Genomic DNA, 21,674 nt, shown 5'->3' with positions numbered 1-21,674 from the left:
GGGGGGGGGGGGGGGGGGGGGGGGGAGGGGAGGGGGGTGTAAGCTTGTTAAGTCAATCGAAACATACCTGATCTCACGATTTATCTCCTTCATTAATTTTCAAATTATGAGAAATTAAATCGTAGTCGAAGATTGACCCCCTAGTCAAGTCTGAGGTGGGGGTGGGAGGGCTTTATTTTTAAGAGTTAAAAATATAAGTGACAAGAAATTAATTAATTAAAATTACAAAATGTTCACAGTTGCAATTATGAATTCTAATTGGGTGTTGAAAATTTATTTAAATTAACACATTATCCGTTTTCAAAAAAAAAACACATTATCCAATTTATCACTCGTAACATATTGAGTATGTTCCGACAAAACTAACAGATGAACTTAAGAAGATATTCAAGATCGTCAATTGGGACTAAACTTGTATATCTAATGAAAACCTAATCACCCAATTAATACTTTGATCCTACTTGAATAACTCACTAAAGGATAAAACTTGTAGTTGTTAAAACACACCAAAATAATAATAATAATAATAATAATAATAATAATAATAATAATAATAACAACAACAACAACAACATTATCAACTCTATTCAATACTTCTTTGATTTACGAGAAAACCTGTCGTTACTACTCGAAGGTACACTTTGGATAAAACTTACATTGTGATCCTGGTCAGCAAAAGATCACAAAGAGATAAATCCCCTAAGTTGTTTATAGTTAACCGATATAAACTAAAAAAAAAGTCAATATCTAATTTCTACCAAGAATCAAATTTAAAATCTTGTGGTTATTAAATGATTACTGATTGGATTGCCCCACTCCATTCAATACTCACTACTCAATAACAAAATAATTAACTATCTTTGTGCAGACATGTTGTCATCATCAATTTGATAAGCTCTAGTAGGGTATAAGACCTTCTGAACTTGTATAAACATAGCCTTTAACTTGGTTGGGTACCATTAATATTCAAGGCTCTTAGATGAATTATAATCTCAACATTTACCCTAGCTTATTAGTTTTTAGTATACTGCATACCTTAGGGACGAAAAGTTAATATAATGAATAAAAGTGCAACACAAATGATAGCTTAAGGGCGAAAAGTGAACACGATCGTCGATCAACACTTTATGAATTCTACAATTATCATTTAACTTATGAACGAAAAGTACAAATTTTTCTCCAATTTAATATCCTTTCACATTTTCAATACTTATTTTACCCTTGTATATCTGGTTTTGCTCCAAAAAACCATCAAATCAAATGCAGTTTAATACTGATTATTAAGAAATCATCACATAACAATGAAACAAATTCAATGATGAGAGACGCCGACACAGGAAAATGAATTTGGCCGAGCAGCTAACGTCCAAATTCATTGAACCAAACACGGAAGCTCCAGCCGCAATATATATATATATATATATATATATATATATATATTTTGTTAATTTTTTAAAATTTTTATTTTATTCATATCCTGATGGAATCGTGGAACTCAGTCAATCAGCTGATCCGTTTCGCTTTTCATCCTTATCTGAAAAAGCTTGATTGCGAAAATGGCGAGCCTGGCGGTTGGCATGGATAGCGGCAGGGTTTCTTCTGTCGGTTTCCGATGTTTGGTACGGAGAAAGTCAGTTGACTCCGCGGCAACTCGAGGCCTGGACGATGAAGGACATCCGCGCTTGGCTCGAAAGCTCTCTGTAGTTGACCTCATCGCCATGGGTAAACAATCTAGTGAATTGCTTTACAGCTTAAGCTGTAGTTTCTAGTTAGTGCTCTAGCTTTTAGTTAATTGCGGGAATGATTTGGGGTTCCAATTGTACTAAATTCTAGAAGTTTAGGAGCTGCATCTACTTTTGTATTTCAATTCTCATGCTAGTGTTTTGCTATTTGGACTGTATTTTATCAGCTTTAGAATACTAATTTATGTCATTTCCTGTAATTTGTAAATACGGATCAATAATAACACTTTGTAAATTAGTATTAAAGTGTATCAATCACACTGCATTTGAATCCTGTCTTGTCCGTAGTTATTAGTTTAAAGTTCATGTCATCGCAATTTGATGCTGCCATTGTCAAGATTGTGTTGTTTTTGTGTACTTACTGGAAGTAGTGTTATATGCTGGGTAAAAACATCTGTTTATTTAAGGCTTATGGTTATCACATTAACTAGTTCCAGATTTTCTAACAGGCAGAGATACTGAAATCTCATTCTTGCACTATGGCATATCATATATGTGTTCTTTTTTTTTTCGAGCAACAATTTGTTGATTTCGATTAAAAGTTGTCGCTCGGATGGCCGAAAGGACTAAAAGTGGAAAATAAATCAAAGTTAAGGACTAAAAGTGGCAAAAAAATTAAAGTCAATGACTAAAAGTGACAAAATGAAAGTCGTGTACCTAAATTGACGGAAACACTAAAGTCATAGGACCAAAAGTGGAAAAAACTCTATTAAATTCAATAGAAGACAATTATTCAACTCAGAGCTTTGACAATATACTTCTCCTGTTATAAGGAAGAAAATTAGAGGTTGATTTTGGAGTACTGGGGAAGTGATCACTTTTATAGTCATGGTTTCAAACCTTAGAAACAACCTCTTGAAAGACAGGCAATGCCTTAGGCATTTTACTAGCATACGTTCTGTATGGTTCAGAGTCTTTGTCCACTGCTTCTAACCTTTTAATAAGATTAAAATTTGATGTTCAAGCAAAAAACTGATCTTTGTAACCCTGACTTTCTTCTAATCAGGTGTTGGAGCAACCATTGGTGCTGGGGTTTATATTCTTGTTGGAACAGTGGCTAGAGAGCACACAGGGCCTTCCCTTGCTCTTTCTTTCTTTATAGGTGGAATAGCAGCTGCTCTTTCTGCTTTTTGCTATGCAGAGCTTGCATGTCGTTGTCCATCTGCTGGGAGTGCATATCATTTCTCATATGTCTGCATAGGAGAAGGGTAAATAGGAATTTCTTCAATGTTATTGGCTTGTCTCTCTTTCTAAACTCTTTGCTTATTATCAAGATATTTTTGTGTTGAGAGAACATGGATTTTCCATGGAAAGCTAATAGAGATTGTTTCAGTTTTCTATGTTTTTCCATATAGCCAATAAGTTTCCAATCAGTTTTTGAAGTCACTTTAATTTTTCTATAGGGTTGCATGGTTAATTGGGTGGGCTATGATACTTGAGTACACTCTTGGTGGTGCAGCTGCTGCTCGTGGCATATCTCCAAATTTGGTGAGTTGGAGTTTCTTAATTATCTTATTATGTTTCTTTAAAAAAATCTATTCTTATTTTTTCTTCCTTAAACATTATGTTTTCCCATTCACGGTGTTCCATCTCACTGATAAGATTAGGCTTTAAAGAACTTATTTCACTGAAATGTATCAGGAAAAAAAAAAAAAAGATGCTGCTTATGAGTTCTGGCTTTATTTATGCTAGACAATCCTAGTCATAGAATCATGTTTGCTTGTTAGTTATTATGGATGTCTTAAATATGTGATTGTGATTTGTAGAGGTCTAAGCTTAAATTCTGAATTTTACTTCCTCAGTGCCTCTTAGGTTAATTGAAGTCAACACTGAGTGCAGTTAAAGTTTCCAATGTAATCTTTCTTACTTTTTTATCTATTCTATAATTGGATTGGAAGGGTTTTGTTACCTTTCTCCCAGGTGATATCCAGTGACAAAAACTCTCATATTGGAAAATTTCAAAAGATGCCATATTAAGCACCATTGCAATTTGCAGGCCATGTATTTTGGAGGTGAAGACAAACTTCCTGCAATTTTGGGTCGTCCAACTATTTTGGGCATCTTAGTAGATCCTGGTGCAGCAATTTTGGTTCTCATTATCACTGGCCTCCTCTGCACTGGAATCAAGGAGGTGATCATTAATCTCATGGAAAATTCCATCCTTATGGATTCCTTTCATGTGGTTGCATACTATTAATTTGCATTCATTTGTAACTTATTTGCAGAGCTCTCTTGCACAAACCATTATTACAACAATAAATATCTTTGCTTTGATATTCATTGTCATTGCTGGTGCATACCTGGGTTTCAATACTGGATGGGTTGGTTATGAACTTCCAAGCGGGTAATGGTACCTTCTATTTCCATTTCCATAACCTGTTCCATGCCATAGAAAACAAACTTATTCAAGATTTTGAGTTTCCAGGTATTTTCCATTTGGAATAAATGGGTTGCTTGCAGGCTCTGCTACAGTCTTCTTTTCCTACATCGGTTTTGATATTGTTGCCAGCACTTCTGAGGAGGTATTGCTTTCAAGTCAGAAATTATTCATTTATAATCCTCCATATAAATTCCTGCTTCTGAGTTCTGATTAAAACGCAGATGCTGTATTTATTAAATAATACATACTCAATTAGCTACCATAGTACCATCTCTTAACCACATTTGCTATCAGGCAATGGGATTATCTGCTGTGGAGTATTTTTCCATATTTTCTAGCCCAACTGGTTTGACCTCCGTTAAAAAGACAAATTGCCATTTGCATTATGGAGTATTTGTCTGTAATTACAAAAAAGATGAAAACCAGTTAACATTTTGTGTATGACATGATGCAATGCTGAAATAGATTCCACGTGAAGGAAACTGCTCCTTGGAAAATTTTATAAGTTGTCCTTGGAGGCTTAGAAGCCTTAGCATTTGTAATTTGTCCACATTTAATAACTTTATGTGTCTCTCTCTCCTCACTATTGCTTTGAGATTACTTGAAGTTTTGGTCTCCGTTGCTTCATATGCATTCATGAACCATGCCCCCCCTCCCCCCCAAACTCTCCCATTACCCCAAAACCCACATATGGCTATCTATCTCACTCGGTTCTCTTGGGCAGGACAGGTGAAGAACCCTTCACGTGATATGCCTCTTGGTATAGGGGCCTCATTGGCTATATGTACTATATTATATATGCTTGTATCAGCTGTGATTGTTGGATTAGTACCATATTATGCTCTAGATCCAGACACGCCGGTTTCCTCTGCTTTTGCTAGCTATGGCATGAATTGGGCTGTGTAAGATTAGTACTTTTCAGCAAGTTGTGATTTAATAATTCGCTATGTGAAGAATCTTTTTCAGTCTAGATTCATCTTTTATTTTTTTGTTCTTTCTTTTTATTACTTATTGTAGATACATAATTACAACTGGAGCAGTGACTGCTCTTTGTGCAAGTTTAATCGGTGCAATTATTCCACAGGTATTAAGTGGCTCTTTACTGTGAGTGCATACTATATTATCATAAACTTGAAACATATTTGTCTTTTTGTGATTTTGATGTTGATTTATTTTTCCATGCAAGGGATATTATCATTGTTGCTTTCTTATATGGAAAAAGTCTTTTTTCCAATCACAGAGTATATAGGTGTCAGCTATTTGATGTTTTGTTCAAGAAATATAGAAACAACATAAAAGAAATAACAGAACCTGCTAGGAGTTATGTTTGATAAAAATATACACCAGTCACTGATATTAGAATTTTTATCATTTTAGATTCTGGTAACTGGTTTATCTCCCTCTATAGGAACTTTTAGCAATATATTTGACCAATAAAGTTTTCTTTCACTAATGTGCTTGGCCAGTTCTTTTTATTTATTTATTTTCTATTATTGTTATTGTTATTGTCTCCTCACCATTGGCGTCATTATCTTTGCCACTGAATTTCCTGCTCCTAAATATTTGGAATTTTTCTTTTGTCTGAATGATAAGTAGCCTCGAATACTGATGGCGATGGGTAGGGATGGATTACTGCCATCCTTCTTTTCTGACATTAGTAAGCACACTCAAGTTCCTGTTAAGGGTACCTTAGCAACTGGGATTTTTATTGCAGCACTGGCCTTCTTCATGGATGTTTCACAATTGGCAGGAATGGTAAGTGATAGAATGGGGAACCTCAGTAGTCCAAGAAAATATAATGTTTTAAATCATTTAAGAGCAAATTGGAAAGTGTTTTCTCTTTTATGCAGGTTAGTGTGGGAACATTACTTGCATTCACTACTGTTGCTATTTCTGTATTGGTAGTCAGATACGTTCCTCCAGATGAGTTCTCTTTCCCATCATTGCTCCAGCCATCCATGATTCCTGCATCATTCGCACAACATAGTAAAGCACTGCAAATTGGTGGCGGAAACACTAAATCCATAAGCATGCCTTATAGTAACAGTGAACATCTTCATCCTGTGGTTGAATCTCCTCTTCTTCCGAAAGAGACAACCCAAGGTATCTCTATTGTTATTGACTCATGCACTTGTACACAATGAACTGGTTGCTTCAGTGCTTCTATAAGTTGTTGCCTTGTGCCAATACATTTGCTCAAGCCATTATGTTCTGCTTATGTACATGTATTCTTTCTTTCCCTCCATATGGCGTTAGCATGACAAACTATCATGCAATATTAGAAGGAAGAATGTGAAATCATGAATCTGCCATTTTTTTTAATGTCCATAGGTTATATGCCATTCCTACTAATACAGGGGATTGAAGATTTTCCTCATAATATTGTACTTTTTTTTGAACGACTCATAATATTTTACTTATTTCTTGTATTATTAGCATATTTCTCAATATCACTATTTGGCTGTTTGTGAACACATGTCTGAATTTGTGCTTTGAAACTTTGTTTTGATTGCTTCTTAAAAGGATTTCATGAATTTTTTTGATTTGTGAATTTGTGTAGATACCTGCAATGAACTCAGGAGACGAAAAATTGCTGCTTGGGCTATCACTCTAGTATGTGTAGGGATCCTTCTGTTGGTATCTGCTGCTTCAGCAGAGAGTCTTTCCAGGTGGTGATCAGAGTGTAATCTTGAAAATTCTGCTAATCTTGGATCTAATCTTCAGAAGTTTTCTATTTTTTTTTAACAATAAATCTTGTATTTGTAAATTGTTCCAGCATTCCCCGCTTTCTAATTTGTGGAGTTGGTGGCGCGATTGTGTTATGCTGCTCGACAGTCCTCGCCTGTGTAGATCAAGCTGATCTGAGGCGGAGATTCAAGAAATCAGGAGGTAAGGTGAATTTGTCAATATTTAAAGTATATTTCCTTGCCCATCTTTGTTACGTCATCTCTTCCAATCAGTAGCAGATCTATGCAGAGACTGTCAGTAGTGTAGTGGCACTTCACACTTGCCCCAACTGAACTCTCTAAAATTATACTATCTTATTATATAATTATATAAGTTTTATTATGAATTCATAGAAATTTATTGTATGTTCAAATATCATTGTGGCATACCTCACTTTTGCTGAAGAATCTTAACGTTATTGCCATTTGTGATATTCATATTAATGTGTGTTCTGATTCATTCAGTATCTTGCATCTGCCAGTTTACCATTGCAACCCTTTTCTTTTTAAACTGTATGGATGTAATAGTACCTGATATAACCAAGCATGGTATTCATTGTATCGGGTACTGTAGGCAACTGGTTCCGATTGGTATCGTAGAAAATTCCTTAGAAATATATTGCAAGTAACAAAGATTGTTTTTACTATTTGTAACAGGTTTTCTCTGCCCATTCGTTCCATTTCTCCCCATCGCCAGCATTCTCGTGAACACATATTTGCTGATAAACATCGGGTCATTACTCTCTCTTTCTCACGCAGTAATATAGTGCATTGTGTATGTTCAATGAACTTATGTTGACAATAATCATCTGAAACACAGGGCCGAGACTTGGATATATGTTTTACTATGGTTGGCAGCTGGAGCGTTGATATATTCATTCTACGGGCGAACTCATAGCCTACTGCAATCGCGGGTTCCACATCCCGATCATTCCCATTCCGAAGTATCGTGATATATTATGCATCATCTTCTTTGTGAACGCCTCTAACATTATCTCAGAGCCATTGTTGTCGTAGCTCTTCCCAGACGCTGCACGGCAGAATGATGCAGTGTTGTTGTTTAAGAATGTTTAGAGGGTGCATATCTATAGTGTATGTTGTATAGCTAATACATATCTATAGTGTATGAGTATTAGCTGTGTACAAAGCTGAATATTAAGAGATCCTCAAAACATTTCGAATTTGCTTTTCATTTTACAGAATGAGCAAATCATTATGAAAAGTACTTATAACGAATTTTTTCCTTTACACTTCAATGCTATGTATATTTGTTTGACTCTTTCAAGGTTAAATTATTGAAACGAATATCTCTAATAATTCACATCACATGCATATTACTATATTAGTATATTAGAGCAACTTTATTGTGAAGGTTTTTTTTTTTTTTTTTTGTAAGTTTCTTATAGGCTCCAATCTCCAACTCATTTAATAATAATAATAATAATAATAATAATAATAATAATAATAATAAAAAAAGAAAAGGATGATTAGAGTGATCGCCAATCACCTAACAACACAATCACCCAGTGGCCATTTTGAGTGCCTTCGAGAGTCGAGACTCAAATGCATTTTTTTTCTAAAAAATGAAAACTCTTTCCTACAAAATTACTTGGAAGTTTTATTAAATTAGAGTTCGTAAGTAAGATCCGACTCATTCTAATCTATCAATTGAATTTATCTATTGCAATCTTTGTTTTAAAAAAAAATCTTAAATTTAGAGCGATTGTTACAACATATTTAATCTATATGTTCACATAATTTTATCTGAACATAGTTTATTCTCTCCCAACCGACCCATAAACATCCTTCTTAACTTCATGTTGGTAAGCCAAATTATGATATTAGACGATCTTCTTTTCTTTTCTTTTTATTTTTGCAATGAAATTATGTGTTTTATTAACAACCAAAATAGGATAAAATTGTATGGGTAGTCTAGTGACTACAGTCTACAGTAGGATACTATGCAATGAACATTTCTAACCATGAGTGGTACAAGAAAAATTAGGAAATTAAAGGTTAGTCTCGAGTTGGCATGGAGAAATACAAAGCAATTCAAAGGAAAAATGCAAACACGTACTAATTTACTCTACATGAAAACCAACCAGGTTTATAGATGCAACCAAGCAAACACCGGACTCCTTGTAACAAAAATGTGCACAAATTTTAACTTATATTGACATGATAAAAAGGTCACCTGACATGTTTACACGTACAATAATATTAAACTCCAGACTGGAAGATCATAATATAACTAAATAGAACGGCCGTGGGATTGTATTATTACAATGACAATAAGATGAAGTTAAGAGATCCACAAACTATTGCCTGCCCTTTGGTCATTTCATTTCCAAGCTGAGTATAGGATCAGTGTATACTTCAAGCACTTCATATTCCACCCTGTGATCCAGCAAAGCAAATGTGAATGCAAACAAATGCAGTACAATGACAATGACCTAAAACAAATTCTGTTTGAGCTACTTAAAGTAGAATGACATTATAATGGAGTAAAACAACCAAGTTCTTCATTTCATATGAAAAAAATAGCAATTAAGAAAATGACAAGGCAGTGGCTTAGCCTATATAAACACACACATAGTACCTTGGTGAGAATTAAACACATACAGCACTACACATCACATCTGCTCTGCAAATTCAAAGGCATACACACAATGAAAATTACTTTAAGTTTACTTATTTTTTGTTTACTGGTAACCAAGAGTTACATGGGATGGCTTCATTTTGGCACTAACAATCTAACATGGCCCCTGGGCTATTGTGCTTCAATTGGTGCCAATTGCATAGTGAGTAAGGTGAAATCTGATTTCACCATCCATGGCCTATGGCCGTTTTCCAACTCCATAGCAAAGCTCAGTGCTCCTAGGAATGCAAATACATATACGGGTGTAAGTACTATACATTTTTATTTAATTTAGAACTAACTCAAGTTTAATTTTATTCAATGATTTACTTACTTCAATATAATATATATGTTGCAGTTTCCACGGAATTCTCTGCTCTTCAATCTGCAGATTGGCCTAATGGTTTCTGGAAACACGATCGGATAGACAAAATAACATCATATATGCAGCATATCCTCCCTAACAAATCAACTAGTAAGCCATCCAACATTTATTTATTATTTTCCAAAATCTCAAAAATTCAAAGCCCTTCAAGCTGGCTATAAGATTTGAAGGTAAAGCTTTTTGGGCATTGTCCTGTGATGCCATTGGTGTTACAATTAATCTTGGCTGTTGCAGCTTGATCAAAGCAGATTCTGACCTAGGTGAGATAGGCCCCTACGCACTGAATTTTGACATCCACGTCTAAAGCTTGGCGGATTGTGTTAAGAAACTGGGAATCACCGTACTGGCAGGATTTCGTTTAGCCTCTTTGATCAAAATCACAGTACGGTGATACCCAATTTCTTAACACAATCCGCCAAGCTTTGAATGTGGATGTCAAAATTCAGTGCGTAGGGGCCTATCTTACCGAGGTCAGAATCTGCTTTGATCAAGCTGCAACGACCAAGATTAACTGTAACACCAATGGCATCACAGGGCAAAACCCACAAAGCTTTACCTTCAAATCTTAGCAAGGTTGCAGGGCTTTGAATGTTTGGGATTTTGGAAAATAATAAATAAATAAATGTTGGATGGGTTGTTAGTTGATTTGTTAGGGAGGGATATGTTGCATATATGATGTTATTTTGTACTGTCTAAGTCACCACGTACTGCACCACCCGAATTTCCTAAAAACGAATATACATAGTTTGATTTAACTTTATTGCATTTTATACATACATACATACATACATACATATATTATATTGCATACCGAACTTTGAAAGCTGCGTGCGAAACTCTCATTATGGTCATTTCCGGGTATAGGAGCAGTCAGTGGATGAATCACAAGCCTTGCTTGTACTGGCTTTTAACACTTAGCTTGGATCATATTCCACCCTGTGATCAAGCTAGAAAAGCAAATCTCAATCAAAATACATGCAGTCTAGGATCTATTATATTTTCTGAGAAACATTGAATTGAATTGAATTGAATTTGAAGTTACAACAATAATTTATTTTCCTAATAGCAAAAACTGTCATTAATTTTGGACAGTACACAAGTACTCAATTGTATTACAAAGCAGTAATGATAAAATCATGCATGTTTCCGTTTCCAGCTAGCCCTTGTTTCATTCTCTTGTATATTTCTTTCCCAGCCCCCATTTATATATTTCAGTATGTAGTGTGAGCTAGCTAAACAGTTCACAACGAGACCAACGAATTAAAATTCTGCTTGTATACAACAAATGCAACACCAAACTTACGAAGCCAATGCACACTGACACATCACAAATCATTCCGTACCTAATAGTGTGTTCGTTAGCCATAATGCTACTCGATCTGTGAGATTAGTGTCTCGACAGCCCGCCCTCAAAACATCATCCACCAGCAGGAAGTTTGTAGGCAATTAGTATGTAGTTCCTTAATTGAGTCATATTTTTTGTGGAGTGCATGACCAACCAGTCAAATTAAATGATAAAAATATTTTAAAAGAAAAAACAAGAACATTATAAAACTCTGTTGTCATTTAATAAGCTAGAAAGTTCTAAGTTCAATCACATCATTGGAAATTTTAGTAAATTCATCTGTGATAACAAATAAAGAGTAGCCCCGAACCCGCATTTAAGCTCAATCCACATTTAATTTATTGAGGGGTATAGAAAACACTACAGCATTGTATGTATTTCCCTAACACTAACAGAATGTCAGAATCTGGCATATCATTTGTCAACCATTAGATCACACTCTCAAAAGAGGCAGGCCACAAATAAAGAGCACCTCTAGCAGCACATTTCTTTTCCACAAATACGTACACAATTAGTTTTAGGGTTTGTGTCTAATAAATTTGAAGTAAATTTAGAAATTATGTAATTGAAATAAAGCGTACCTTATAATACAGAATCTTTGCTCAAAAGCCTTCGTCTATGATATCTGGAAATCGAAGACGGTAAAGATACAAGGGTTCGCAGATATATTGTGGAATCCATTTTTGGTGTTCAAACGGTGGAATTTATAGCTGATTATGAGCAATTTTGTTGTTAAGAAAGAGAGATTGAGGTTTTAGGTGTAAGGTTGTAAGAGTTAGGGCAGAAATGCGATGAAGATGACGGGAGATTAGATTTGGGTTTGTTCCGGATTCTTGGGTTTTCATATGTTGGGTTTGTGCTTTAATAGTGGGCTAGGATGTTGGGTTTAGATAGTATAGATAATGGGCTAGAATTGGGCCTATTTTATAATATCTGTATCAAATTATTACGTAGTATTTGATTTTTTTTTTTTTTTGAAGAATATTATTTGATAAATATGTACTTACATAGTTGTAGTGTATACATAATGGGCTGGAATTCAGACGATTATCTATACATAATACGTCACATATGTACGTACATATACATATTTTTTTCATTTTTCCGAAATAAATATTTAATTACATATATTGTGTATATACTTCTTATGGTTTACATTTTCAGAAATAAATATCTAATTACATGTCAGTATATAGAAACTTGGTCAACTATTTTATATCTAATTATTCATTACAAAATTATTTACATTTTAGAGAAAACATGTTTAATTGATATTTTCCGTAATCCAATTCTAATTTTTATAAATGTTGCAATCTTTAATTGGGGGCATGTATTATATTTTATGTTTTGAACTATTTAATTTTTGTTTGTAGATAATATTGTTAGTACTACAATATCGTATCATTTTCCATACGATACAATCTGTGCATCAAAAAAATTAATAATTTTATATTTTATATATTAAAATCATTAATCGTTTATTCATACCTTGTTAAGACTGGATGGGTTAGTTATGATCATAGAAAAGAAACTTATTCAAGATTTTGGAGAACTGAGGAAGTGATCACTTGAAAGACAGGCAATGCCTAGCATACGTTCTGTATGGTTCAGAGTCTTTCTGCACTGTTTCTAACCTTTTAATAAGAATAAAATTTTATGTTCAACCAAAAACTCATCTTTATTTCTAACCTTTTATTGTTCATTTCCATAACATTAATAATTTTAAACAACATAACATAATATTTTCTAAGTACTACTATTGACTCTATTACAATATAATATATGTTCATAGCTACTTTTCTCAACCAAATATCACATCTACTTAGGCTCGAACCCACCTGGAATCGAGTGCCACTAGACCAAAATGACTTTGGTAAATATTTAAATATTTTAAATATTTATTCCGTGCATCGCACGGTAACATACTAGTAAAAACAAAACAAAACAAAAAACCAGTAACAGACATCCATCAGCAATCACCATCACCATCACGTGCAACTGCTCTATCATCTTCAGCTGCTTCTGCTTCTCCTTCTTCGATTATACTTTTTAGCTCTATGTTCTTCCCCCAAATGAATAGATACAATCCAATTATATCCCAACCAAGCTGCAATATACGGAGTATCAATTAAGCAGATATATAATATCAATTGCAGAAGCACATTAACTAATCAATATTTTCCATTAAAAAAAAGTGAGGGAGAATCATAACCTTCCTAAAGAGATCGTTTGTCCCAGAAAAATAGCATCTATTATAGCCACTAAAATAAGGGACAACGGGTTGAACATTGCCGGGTACGTGGGTCCGGCCTTAGCAATGGTCCAGGAAATTATGCAAAATGTTAAGGCAGACGAGAATCCACCCTGAAATTTTAAATTACATTTAAAAAAAAAAAAAAAAAAAAAAACTCTTCAATTATAATCTTAGCTTAAAAATGAAACCAACATATATACAAAAAGAAATTAAATAAAGATGATGATATATACTACGTACGTACCGAATAAAACTTTGTAACCAACTACATATTCCAACCCAGTTTCCATAGGGAAAAATCAACACTTTGGCCTTCAAGTTTAAAATATTCAAGACAACATTGGTTAGTTGATTGATTTATAACATTAGTTAGACGTCAAGCTTAACTTGTGGTGTAAATTACCTGGGTGATATACCAAAGACTATACCCGAGGCAACTACATGCAAGCACTATAGTGCCCGGCTTAAAGTCGGGTTTTTGGTGGGTGGTCGCTCCGAATTTGGCCTTAGCATGAAGGATATGGAAGGTTTGGCCCTTGTACAACACAAGGGTTAACCCTCTTGCCAGGCAAATTATTGCTCCCAGAAGTTTAACTTTGCCCGCGTTTGTGTTCCACTTCAATTTTTCAATGCTATTTAACACGACAAACAAATTAAAGTTTAAGTGTAAAGTGTTCAAAATTATTTTTTTAATGTAACAATTATGATCACTAAAAGTAAAAAAATAAAAAAATTACTTTTATAATTAAGTTATCGAAAATAAAAGTTACTTTTAACAAAATAATATATGTCACATAAAATAGAAATCATACCGAAAAATTAATGAGATAGCAAATGTAGTGACTGGGACTAAACTGAAGAAGTTTAATCCGTATGTTGGGGTTGTATCTCTTAAACCATAAAAATATAATCCCAAAGCCATAGGTATCCTGTCAAGTGATGCCAATGTATTATTATAAGTTTATAACATTCATTTCATACAATGCAATCTATTGTCAACAATAAAATTAAAGTCAACGTTTTGATGAAGATCAAATTTTAGAAGGAAGAATAGAAATAACAGCATAATTAAGTACCCAAACAATGCGACTGAAAAGAGCCACATCACAATGGAAAATTTCAAGTTCCTTATGCTTTCCCTGTGACATACAAACATTAATGATCGAATTGAATATTATTAGTATATTATAAATTTATAATTAGAGAAAAATTAAGAATATTGTTATTAGCTTCTTTCTCATCATGTTAAGCAACTGTAAACCTTAGGCCGATACATATAAGATGCAGTCACTACGGCAAACTCAATGCATTATGCTAAAAAAAAAAAGAAAGTTAACTACATGTAAAAATTTTAAATTTCAATTAACCAATATAAAAAATTTGCTTACCTCACTCATCAATTATCACCAAAATATTTTGCAATACCCAGGTGGCCAAATTATGAAACTTTGTTATACAAGTAATAAAAGATAAACGTTCTTCATTTTATCGGAAGAGAGAAATGTAGGAATGAATGTTAATATTAAACTTTATTATATATCAAGATTTGTAGAAAGAGAAAGCAATACAGTACGTAGATCCTAGCTAGCTTGCGTAGTGCAAGTAATAAGATTTGTATAATTTTTTATTATTGAAGTAATTTTAAACTCGAGCATATGTAGTGACATTCGGACTAATGTCTCATGGACCAAGAGTCGAATTAATGTTGTTCGTCTCACTGCAAACCTGAACAAAACATCTGAGTTTGAAAGAATATTAATAGTTCTCCCATCTCTAGTTAAATAAAAAAAAATTCCATTCTTGGGTTACTAGATCAATGAAAATTACCTTCATATCCCGGATTGTTTTCACTCCTATTACCTTCATATCCCGGACATACAAGCAAATGATCACAACCTCCCAACTTCCAAATCCCTATTGGATTTCAAACTTCATCCCAGTTTCCTTTTAGAGTCCAATACTTAGTCTATGCTCACATGCTTATGCCAATAAATATTACCATCGTTTTCATTCATTAACCAAATCTCAATGCAGTCCCCAACAATGTCGTCATTCATGATGGTAACCAAAACAACCTTGCAATAAGATAGGAACTCGATTATCCCAAAAATTTAAGCACTAAAGTCAAACCAAACCAAACATCCCATTATCGGTCGCCAGCCATACAACCCTTAGATGTTTTGTCCATAAATGGTGTTCCTATCATCTATACTAATAGCCCTTAGAGAGTTTTAAACTTTTGGTCACCCTTAGCTTCCTTCTTTCACCATGATAATTGATAACTTTCAATGAATGTCACGTTTGTCCCTTAACGTTTTCAAAGTTGCCAGCCAGCATTATATTATTCTTTCCTTACTGTTTACTGTGGAGTATGGACATATATGATTACAGAAATTCACATGTGGGTAACTTGACCCCAACATAAGCCAATGCAATAGCTGGATGGATCAAAATAACAAAGCCACTTGATTTGCTAAACAGAGGAGAGGGAGGAGTTCAAAAGATTAAAAATTGAAGCAAAAATCCTCCTTCCTGCAATGTATGAATCCATCCTCCCAAGTGTGCACTCAAGCTAACACAACACTACAAGAAAACCCGATAGCAAGAAGTTGATAGATGCAACTAAGTAAAACACCCGGACTGCCTAGCCAACCTGTAACAAAAAATGTGCACAAAAAGGTATAATGAGCAAACCCCAGATTGGATTTGGGTCCTTTGCACCACCTACATTCATAGGGATGCTGAATTGAAGGGTACAGACCAAGATTCGGTATTTTAAAAAACTTCTGACCAAGGGTGGGTGGCTAACTATTAGGATAAGGAGTTTGACATGAGAGTGATTAAAGAAGTGGGACTACAAGTGGAAAAGACCCTAACTCTTAAATGCACTTCTTTTAGACAAGATTCATGGAAACAACTATAATGTGATGCACTTCTTTTAGACAAGATTCATGGAAAAAACTATAATGTGTTAGCAGATGACAGGATATCATAGCAAATAGGTCATGAAAGAAGCTTTCCTTTCGGATCCACATAGCAATTTCACCCATGTAAAACGATGAAACTACTGCTTAGTTGCATTCAGGACTGAAATTCTCTGCAAGACTAAGCTTGATCAGTTAGAAACAAATCAAGAAAGAATGGCAACTTTGCGATAGCCATAAAGAGTTCAAAGTAGAAACTAAAAGCATTGACATCAAAACAAACATTTAGTATGCCCAAAGAAGACAATTTAATTGCAGCAAAAGCAAGTTGCATGTACAATGAAGAATATGATTTCAAAAATAATACAAGGTCAAAAACAAAAAAGGATATTAGTTCATTGAGAATGGTTTCTTTTCTCATACAAGTACAATTCCAAAATCTAGTTTTGATATAATAGTAATCATGCCAATTATAATCAAACTAACAGTGCTGGGACACAATACATGGATTCATTATGAGAAGATTCTGTTTCAAGACAGAAATTCTTCGTCAGTACAGTTTATGCTCTGAAATCCAACCGATTATCTTGTGAACATCAACAGATAAAGCCACACGTTGAAAAGGAGATTCCATTGGCATGCAAGGGCTGTCTCTTGCAATCACAAGATTCAAGAAAATGATCACTTGTTTGCTAATACACAATAAGCAGTTGACATGAACATTATATTTTTTCCTGAAGAACTGAAAATTGGATCTTCTTCACCAAAACCAGGTACTGTCATGAAGTTTTGAGCAAGGCATTGAATTTGTTCTAGATTTGATGGACTTTAACACTACATTAGATCAATGGAATTCTATGAATTTGAGAGAATGAAAGTCGAAACATCAATTTCAGCATCTCTGTATGCAGTGCATGCAAGGTGTACATATAAGAGTCTACGAAAGCTACTATTAAACTTTACATCCATAGATACTTGCAGTGTAGAAATGCCTGCAAATACTACTTACTGTGTGTTTCATTCTTAAAACATTTTCAGACTCTCACTGTAAGCTAGAAAACATTTCTCTGAAAAGGTATCAATATTATTGAGTCTCTTCTTTTTTTCTCCAGTTACCAAATCAATGGAAACTAAGTGTGGTTCACGATCATCCTCTTCAGCACCCGTCCTACATATGAGCAAATGACGATCCTGATTCCAAATTTGCATTGGCTGCCAATAATCATTTCCATTGTCAAAGCATGCATATTTATGCCAATTAACATCACTATCATTTTCTATCATTAACCAAACCTCCGATCTTTGCTCTCGATAACCAATCAAAGCAATAGTGTCATTCATAACCGAAACCATGCATCTAATAAAAGCTTTCCCTCCATTCCCATATTGTTCTGGTGGATTAAATGGCAAACTAATTGTCCCAAAAGACTCGGCACTCATGTCAAACCAAAGCAAATACTGCTTTATCTCATCACCTGGGTATGCACAAAGATACCAATAATACTTTCCTTTCAAATAAATATCATAATCAGACGTTGCCCACAAAGAATCAAAGTGAGGATATTGATTAATTTCTCTCCAACCCCATAAATTATCAACCTGGTTGCAAACCATTACCTTGCATACACATCCGTCGTACGAACTCCAAAAAATGATGACCTTCCCAGTCATGTTGTTACAAAATCCAAATCCAACCACTTCTCGCATTTGGTCTGAAAAGAAATTGTGAGGTGCGGAGACAGGTGGTAATGCCTTAATTTCCCGGGTGGATGGATTCCATATCCAGATATTCCTAGTTCCATCAGTAGTCCTATGGGCAATTAGGCATAATATACCATCAATACACTTCACCTTCCCTAATTTTGGCATGACTAGGTCTACACATCCAATCTCATCAGAATCCAATTCTTTGCAAACTAAACCAAATACTTCGTCACGTAACGGAAATTCCCTAATCCCAATCTCTCGCTGGAAAATGACATAATCTCTTCTCACCCGACTAATTTCATAGTGCTTGTGTTGGAAATGATTATCACTTTTTATTAAAGAATAAAAGAACTTACAAAAAGACTTAAATCGCATAAGAGATTTTACCGGCAATCTTGCCAAAATCTCGATCAGCAGCTCTCTTGGTAATTTGCAGTTCTCCATTCTCGATTGAATGAATAGCTTCGTTTAGGTTTGTTTAGGGTAAAAATGAAAGGAAGAGGGTGATAATTTCTTATGGAGATGCCAAGTTGGAACATGGACTGGGCTACGCCCATGAGGGCTGATCAAAGCATGATCTATGGGCTATAGTATTTGGGTCTTCTATAGTTATAGATAAATTTGTTGTGTGGTTTATTGGACAATGTGATCAGGTTAAGGCCTTAATTTTGCTAAGGGGCAATTTATCGTGTGGACCATGGTCAATGGTCTACATAGTGTTGTGTGGACCATAATAAAAAATATATTTTTAATATACTAAATGTATATTATTTATGTACTGAATGTACATTATATCAGTACACAAATAATGTACATCCCCTGAATATAATGTAAATTTTTAATATACCAAAAGTACATTATTGTTTTACTGAATATACATTATCTGGTAGTATAGTCCACACAGCTATGTGGACCATAGTCTACACAATAATGATTGGGGCTCCTAAGGAATAATGGTCAAATAGATCACACAACTACACATCAAATTGTAATCAAGTCATTAAACTCGAAAAAATACAATTGGGTCCCTAAACAAAACAAACTTATATAATTTAACTCAAAAGACCTGATTTAATACACAAAAGTTGACTTCATAATGTACAGAATTATGTTCATATACATAAAATTCATGTTCATAATACACACAGGGACAAATGTGGACCATGCTCGAATACACAGAATTTTATTTCATTATATACAGAATTCATGTTCATATGCACAACCATGTTCATAATAAGCATACACATAAACACAGTATAATAAAAATGAAGTAAACACTTAATATAATACACAAAATTTGTGTTCATAATACACAGAATTCATATTCATAATGTACAAAATACATATTTGTTATATCGTGTTTATGTGTATTATAAACGTGAATTATATATATTATGAAATCAAATCATGTATATTGAATAAGGATCAACGGTACTATAGACCCTAGTCCACGATATAACGGTAGATTACACATGCTTTAACTTGAGCGGTTAGCAATGATCTCTAAGTTATCATCGCTTACATAATGTCATGAAGTTTCAAAATAAAAAATTAATTTTAAATAATATAATAAATAAAAATGTGCGTCGGCATGCACCAGCTCATGAGTGAGGAAACAACGTGGATGAGAGGTTAGAGGTGGAACTCAACTCTGGTAGCGTCAACCATCAGCCTTTCCATTTTGATCATTTGATGAATAAACAAATCCTTCACCCATTCATTTCTGACCACACAATTTGCTTCAATTCTCTCATCTTTGCATCTATAATTATTTAATTAAAACTCTATTATGTAATTATATTTATATTGTTTAACTTTATGCCAATCCATATAACTTCATAGTTTAAGTAGTAAGCATTTTACACGGGAGTTATACTCGTGTAAGACTGTCTCATAAATCTTAATTCATGAGACAGGTTAAATTTATGACAATTGCTTGTTACTTATGATAGAAATCATATAATACTTATTACAGGAAATTTTATACCAACTTAAAATAAATAAACTATAATTATAATAGATATTGTAATATTTATGTGTGAAATTGTAATACTATTTATGGTAAAATGATTGTTATTATTGAATTAATGATAAATATTGTATAGTAATACTTATAACTGGATTTGTGATACTTAAATACCCAGCTGTCTGCAACTCGAACCGTCTCACGGAAAATTTTCGGTGATTATTGAATTAGCTTAGTAATCACAATGTTCCAAGTTCAACTCCACGTGTATATTTTTATTGACATTTTCGGTTTGAATCGGTCAAACAATATCTCAAGACCGATTTCAGTGAGCGTGCACCTTCGGGTAGCAGTTGAAGAGTTTCTCGTAAATCAAAGCCACCTAGACGGGTTTATATCTTTGTAGTCTTTACCGATTAGAGTTACAAGGTAAGTCATTTGCCGACTAAAGTCACAATACGAGTTTCATCCAAAATGCATATTCGAATGGCAAACGAGAGCTTTCTTGTAAATCAAAATATGTTGCATGTATCATATGGTGTTTTAAATGTCTCTCATATTAAAAGAGTGAGCAATTCCAATGTTACATGGACTCCTATTTCCTATTCTATTTTTTTAATCCATACTATGTGTCATGCTTTGATTGTCTAAAAAAAAAAAAAAAAAAAACATTATAAAGTAAGCAATCTGTATCTTCTCTCACCAAATATTTACTATTTTTATTGAACAAACACAAAAGAATGAGCATGGCTTACTTTTTTTTTTTTTTTTTTTTGAAAACGCTTACTTTATAATGTTAGACTGCATTTTAAGAATTGTCACTTTCAAAAAAAAAAAAAAAAAACATTATAAAGTAAGCAATCTGTATCTTCTCTCACCAAATATTTACTATTTTTATTGAACAAACACAAAAGAATGAGCATGGCTTACTTTTTTTTTTTTTTTTTTTTGAAAACGCTTACTTTATAATGTTAGACTGCATTTTAAGAATTGTCACTTTCAAAAAAAAAAAAAAAAAACATTATAAAGTAAGCAATCTGTATCTTCTCTCACCAAATATTTACTATTTTTATTGAACAAACACAAAAGAATGAGCATGGCTTACTTTTTTTTTTTTTTTTTTTTGAAAACGCTTACTTTATAATGTTAGACTGCATTTTAAGAATTGTCACTTTCAAAAAAAAAAAAAAGAAAAAGAAAAAAGAATTGTCACTATCAAAAAAGGGTATTTACACATTTGGATGCAATCATGAATCATTTTACCTCAGCACTACAAATAATTACTCAATTGGAATATTTGGCGTCAGAATCCAATGCGCCATTTAGTTATTCGTTACGGAAGGAATATTTTACCTTTACATGGAACGAATTTTTTTAAAATATATTTTATATATAACCATCAACACATAATTATTGTATTATTTATTTATGATTTGTAGACTATTTTATAAAAGTGCAGTTTGCTTAATGCACACATTTAGATATTATTTGCGGAATTTTTTTTTCACCAAAAAAAAAACCAAAAGAAAATTAAAATATAATTTGGAGTGAATATTATAGTTGCAACAAACTTTTTTTGTAATCAAAGATATATAATTATCGCTCCC

The 21,674-nt window shown here is 33.6% G+C and overlaps 2 protein-coding genes and 1 long non-coding RNA gene across 4 annotated transcripts; 1 reads left to right on the top strand and 2 right to left on the bottom strand.

The window, feature by feature from the left end:
- The first annotated feature begins 1,478 nt into the window (after positions 1 to 1,478).
- On the top strand, positions 1,479 to 8,127 carry LOC116006707 (cationic amino acid transporter 4, vacuolar-like). Its single transcript, XM_031247187.1, has 14 exons — positions 1,479 to 1,722; positions 2,749 to 2,950; positions 3,146 to 3,230; positions 3,739 to 3,873; positions 3,968 to 4,086; positions 4,168 to 4,264; positions 4,852 to 5,024; positions 5,140 to 5,206; positions 5,719 to 5,877; positions 5,973 to 6,225; positions 6,683 to 6,791; positions 6,899 to 7,011; positions 7,506 to 7,581; positions 7,669 to 8,127. The coding sequence occupies exons 1-14, from the start codon at positions 1,557 to 1,559 to the stop codon at positions 7,799 to 7,801; spliced, it is 1,887 nt and encodes a 628-aa protein (XP_031103047.1). The 5' UTR covers positions 1,479 to 1,556; the 3' UTR covers positions 7,802 to 8,127.
- An 872-nt stretch (positions 8,128 to 8,999) lies between these two features.
- Positions 9,000 to 12,029, bottom strand: LOC116006120. Of its 2 annotated transcripts, XR_004095056.1 has the most exons (5): positions 11,798 to 12,029; positions 10,683 to 10,818; positions 9,821 to 10,596; positions 9,448 to 9,725; positions 9,000 to 9,245 (listed from the first exon to the last, which is right to left on the bottom strand). It is a non-coding gene; the product is annotated as an uncharacterized LOC116006120 (long non-coding RNA). The 2 variants fall into 2 exon arrangements; XR_004095055.1 differs by having other exon boundaries at positions 9,000 to 9,725.
- Positions 12,030 to 16,838: 4,809 nt separating this feature from the next.
- On the bottom strand, positions 16,839 to 18,572 carry LOC116006320 (putative F-box/kelch-repeat protein At3g17570). The gene has a single exon (XM_031246647.1). It carries the CDS (start codon positions 18,543 to 18,545, stop codon positions 17,418 to 17,420), a length of 1,128 nt encoding a protein of 375 aa, XP_031102507.1. The 5' UTR covers positions 18,546 to 18,572; the 3' UTR covers positions 16,839 to 17,417.
- Between the last annotated feature and the right edge of the window lie 3,102 nt (positions 18,573 to 21,674).

The sequence above is a fragment of the Ipomoea triloba genome, chromosome 15 (genome assembly GCF_003576645.1).
Source record: "Ipomoea triloba cultivar NCNSP0323 chromosome 15, ASM357664v1".
Lineage (NCBI taxonomy): Eukaryota > Viridiplantae > Streptophyta > Magnoliopsida > Solanales > Convolvulaceae > Ipomoea > Ipomoea triloba.
Note: the sequence above shows the minus strand (reverse complement) of the source record. Positions and strands in the feature narration are given on the sequence as shown.

What these genes read in the sequence shown, in the direction of transcription:
- LOC116006320 (XM_031246647.1), bottom strand. Translation starts at nt 18,545, where the DNA reads ATGGAGAACTGCAAATTACCAAGAGAGCTGCTGATCGAGATTTTGGCA.
- LOC116006707 (XM_031247187.1), top strand. Translation starts at nt 1,557, where the DNA reads ATGGCGAGCCTGGCGGTTGGCATGGATAGCGGCAGGGTTTCTTCTGTC. An exon ending in TATGTCTGCATAGGAGAAGG is followed by an intron (nt 2,951 to 3,145) that starts GTAAATAGGAAT and finishes ATTTTTCTATAG; the next exon opens with GGTTGCATGGTTAATTGGGT. An exon ending in GGTTATGAACTTCCAAGCGG is followed by an intron (nt 4,087 to 4,167) that starts GTAATGGTACCT and finishes TTGAGTTTCCAG; the next exon opens with GTATTTTCCATTTGGAATAA.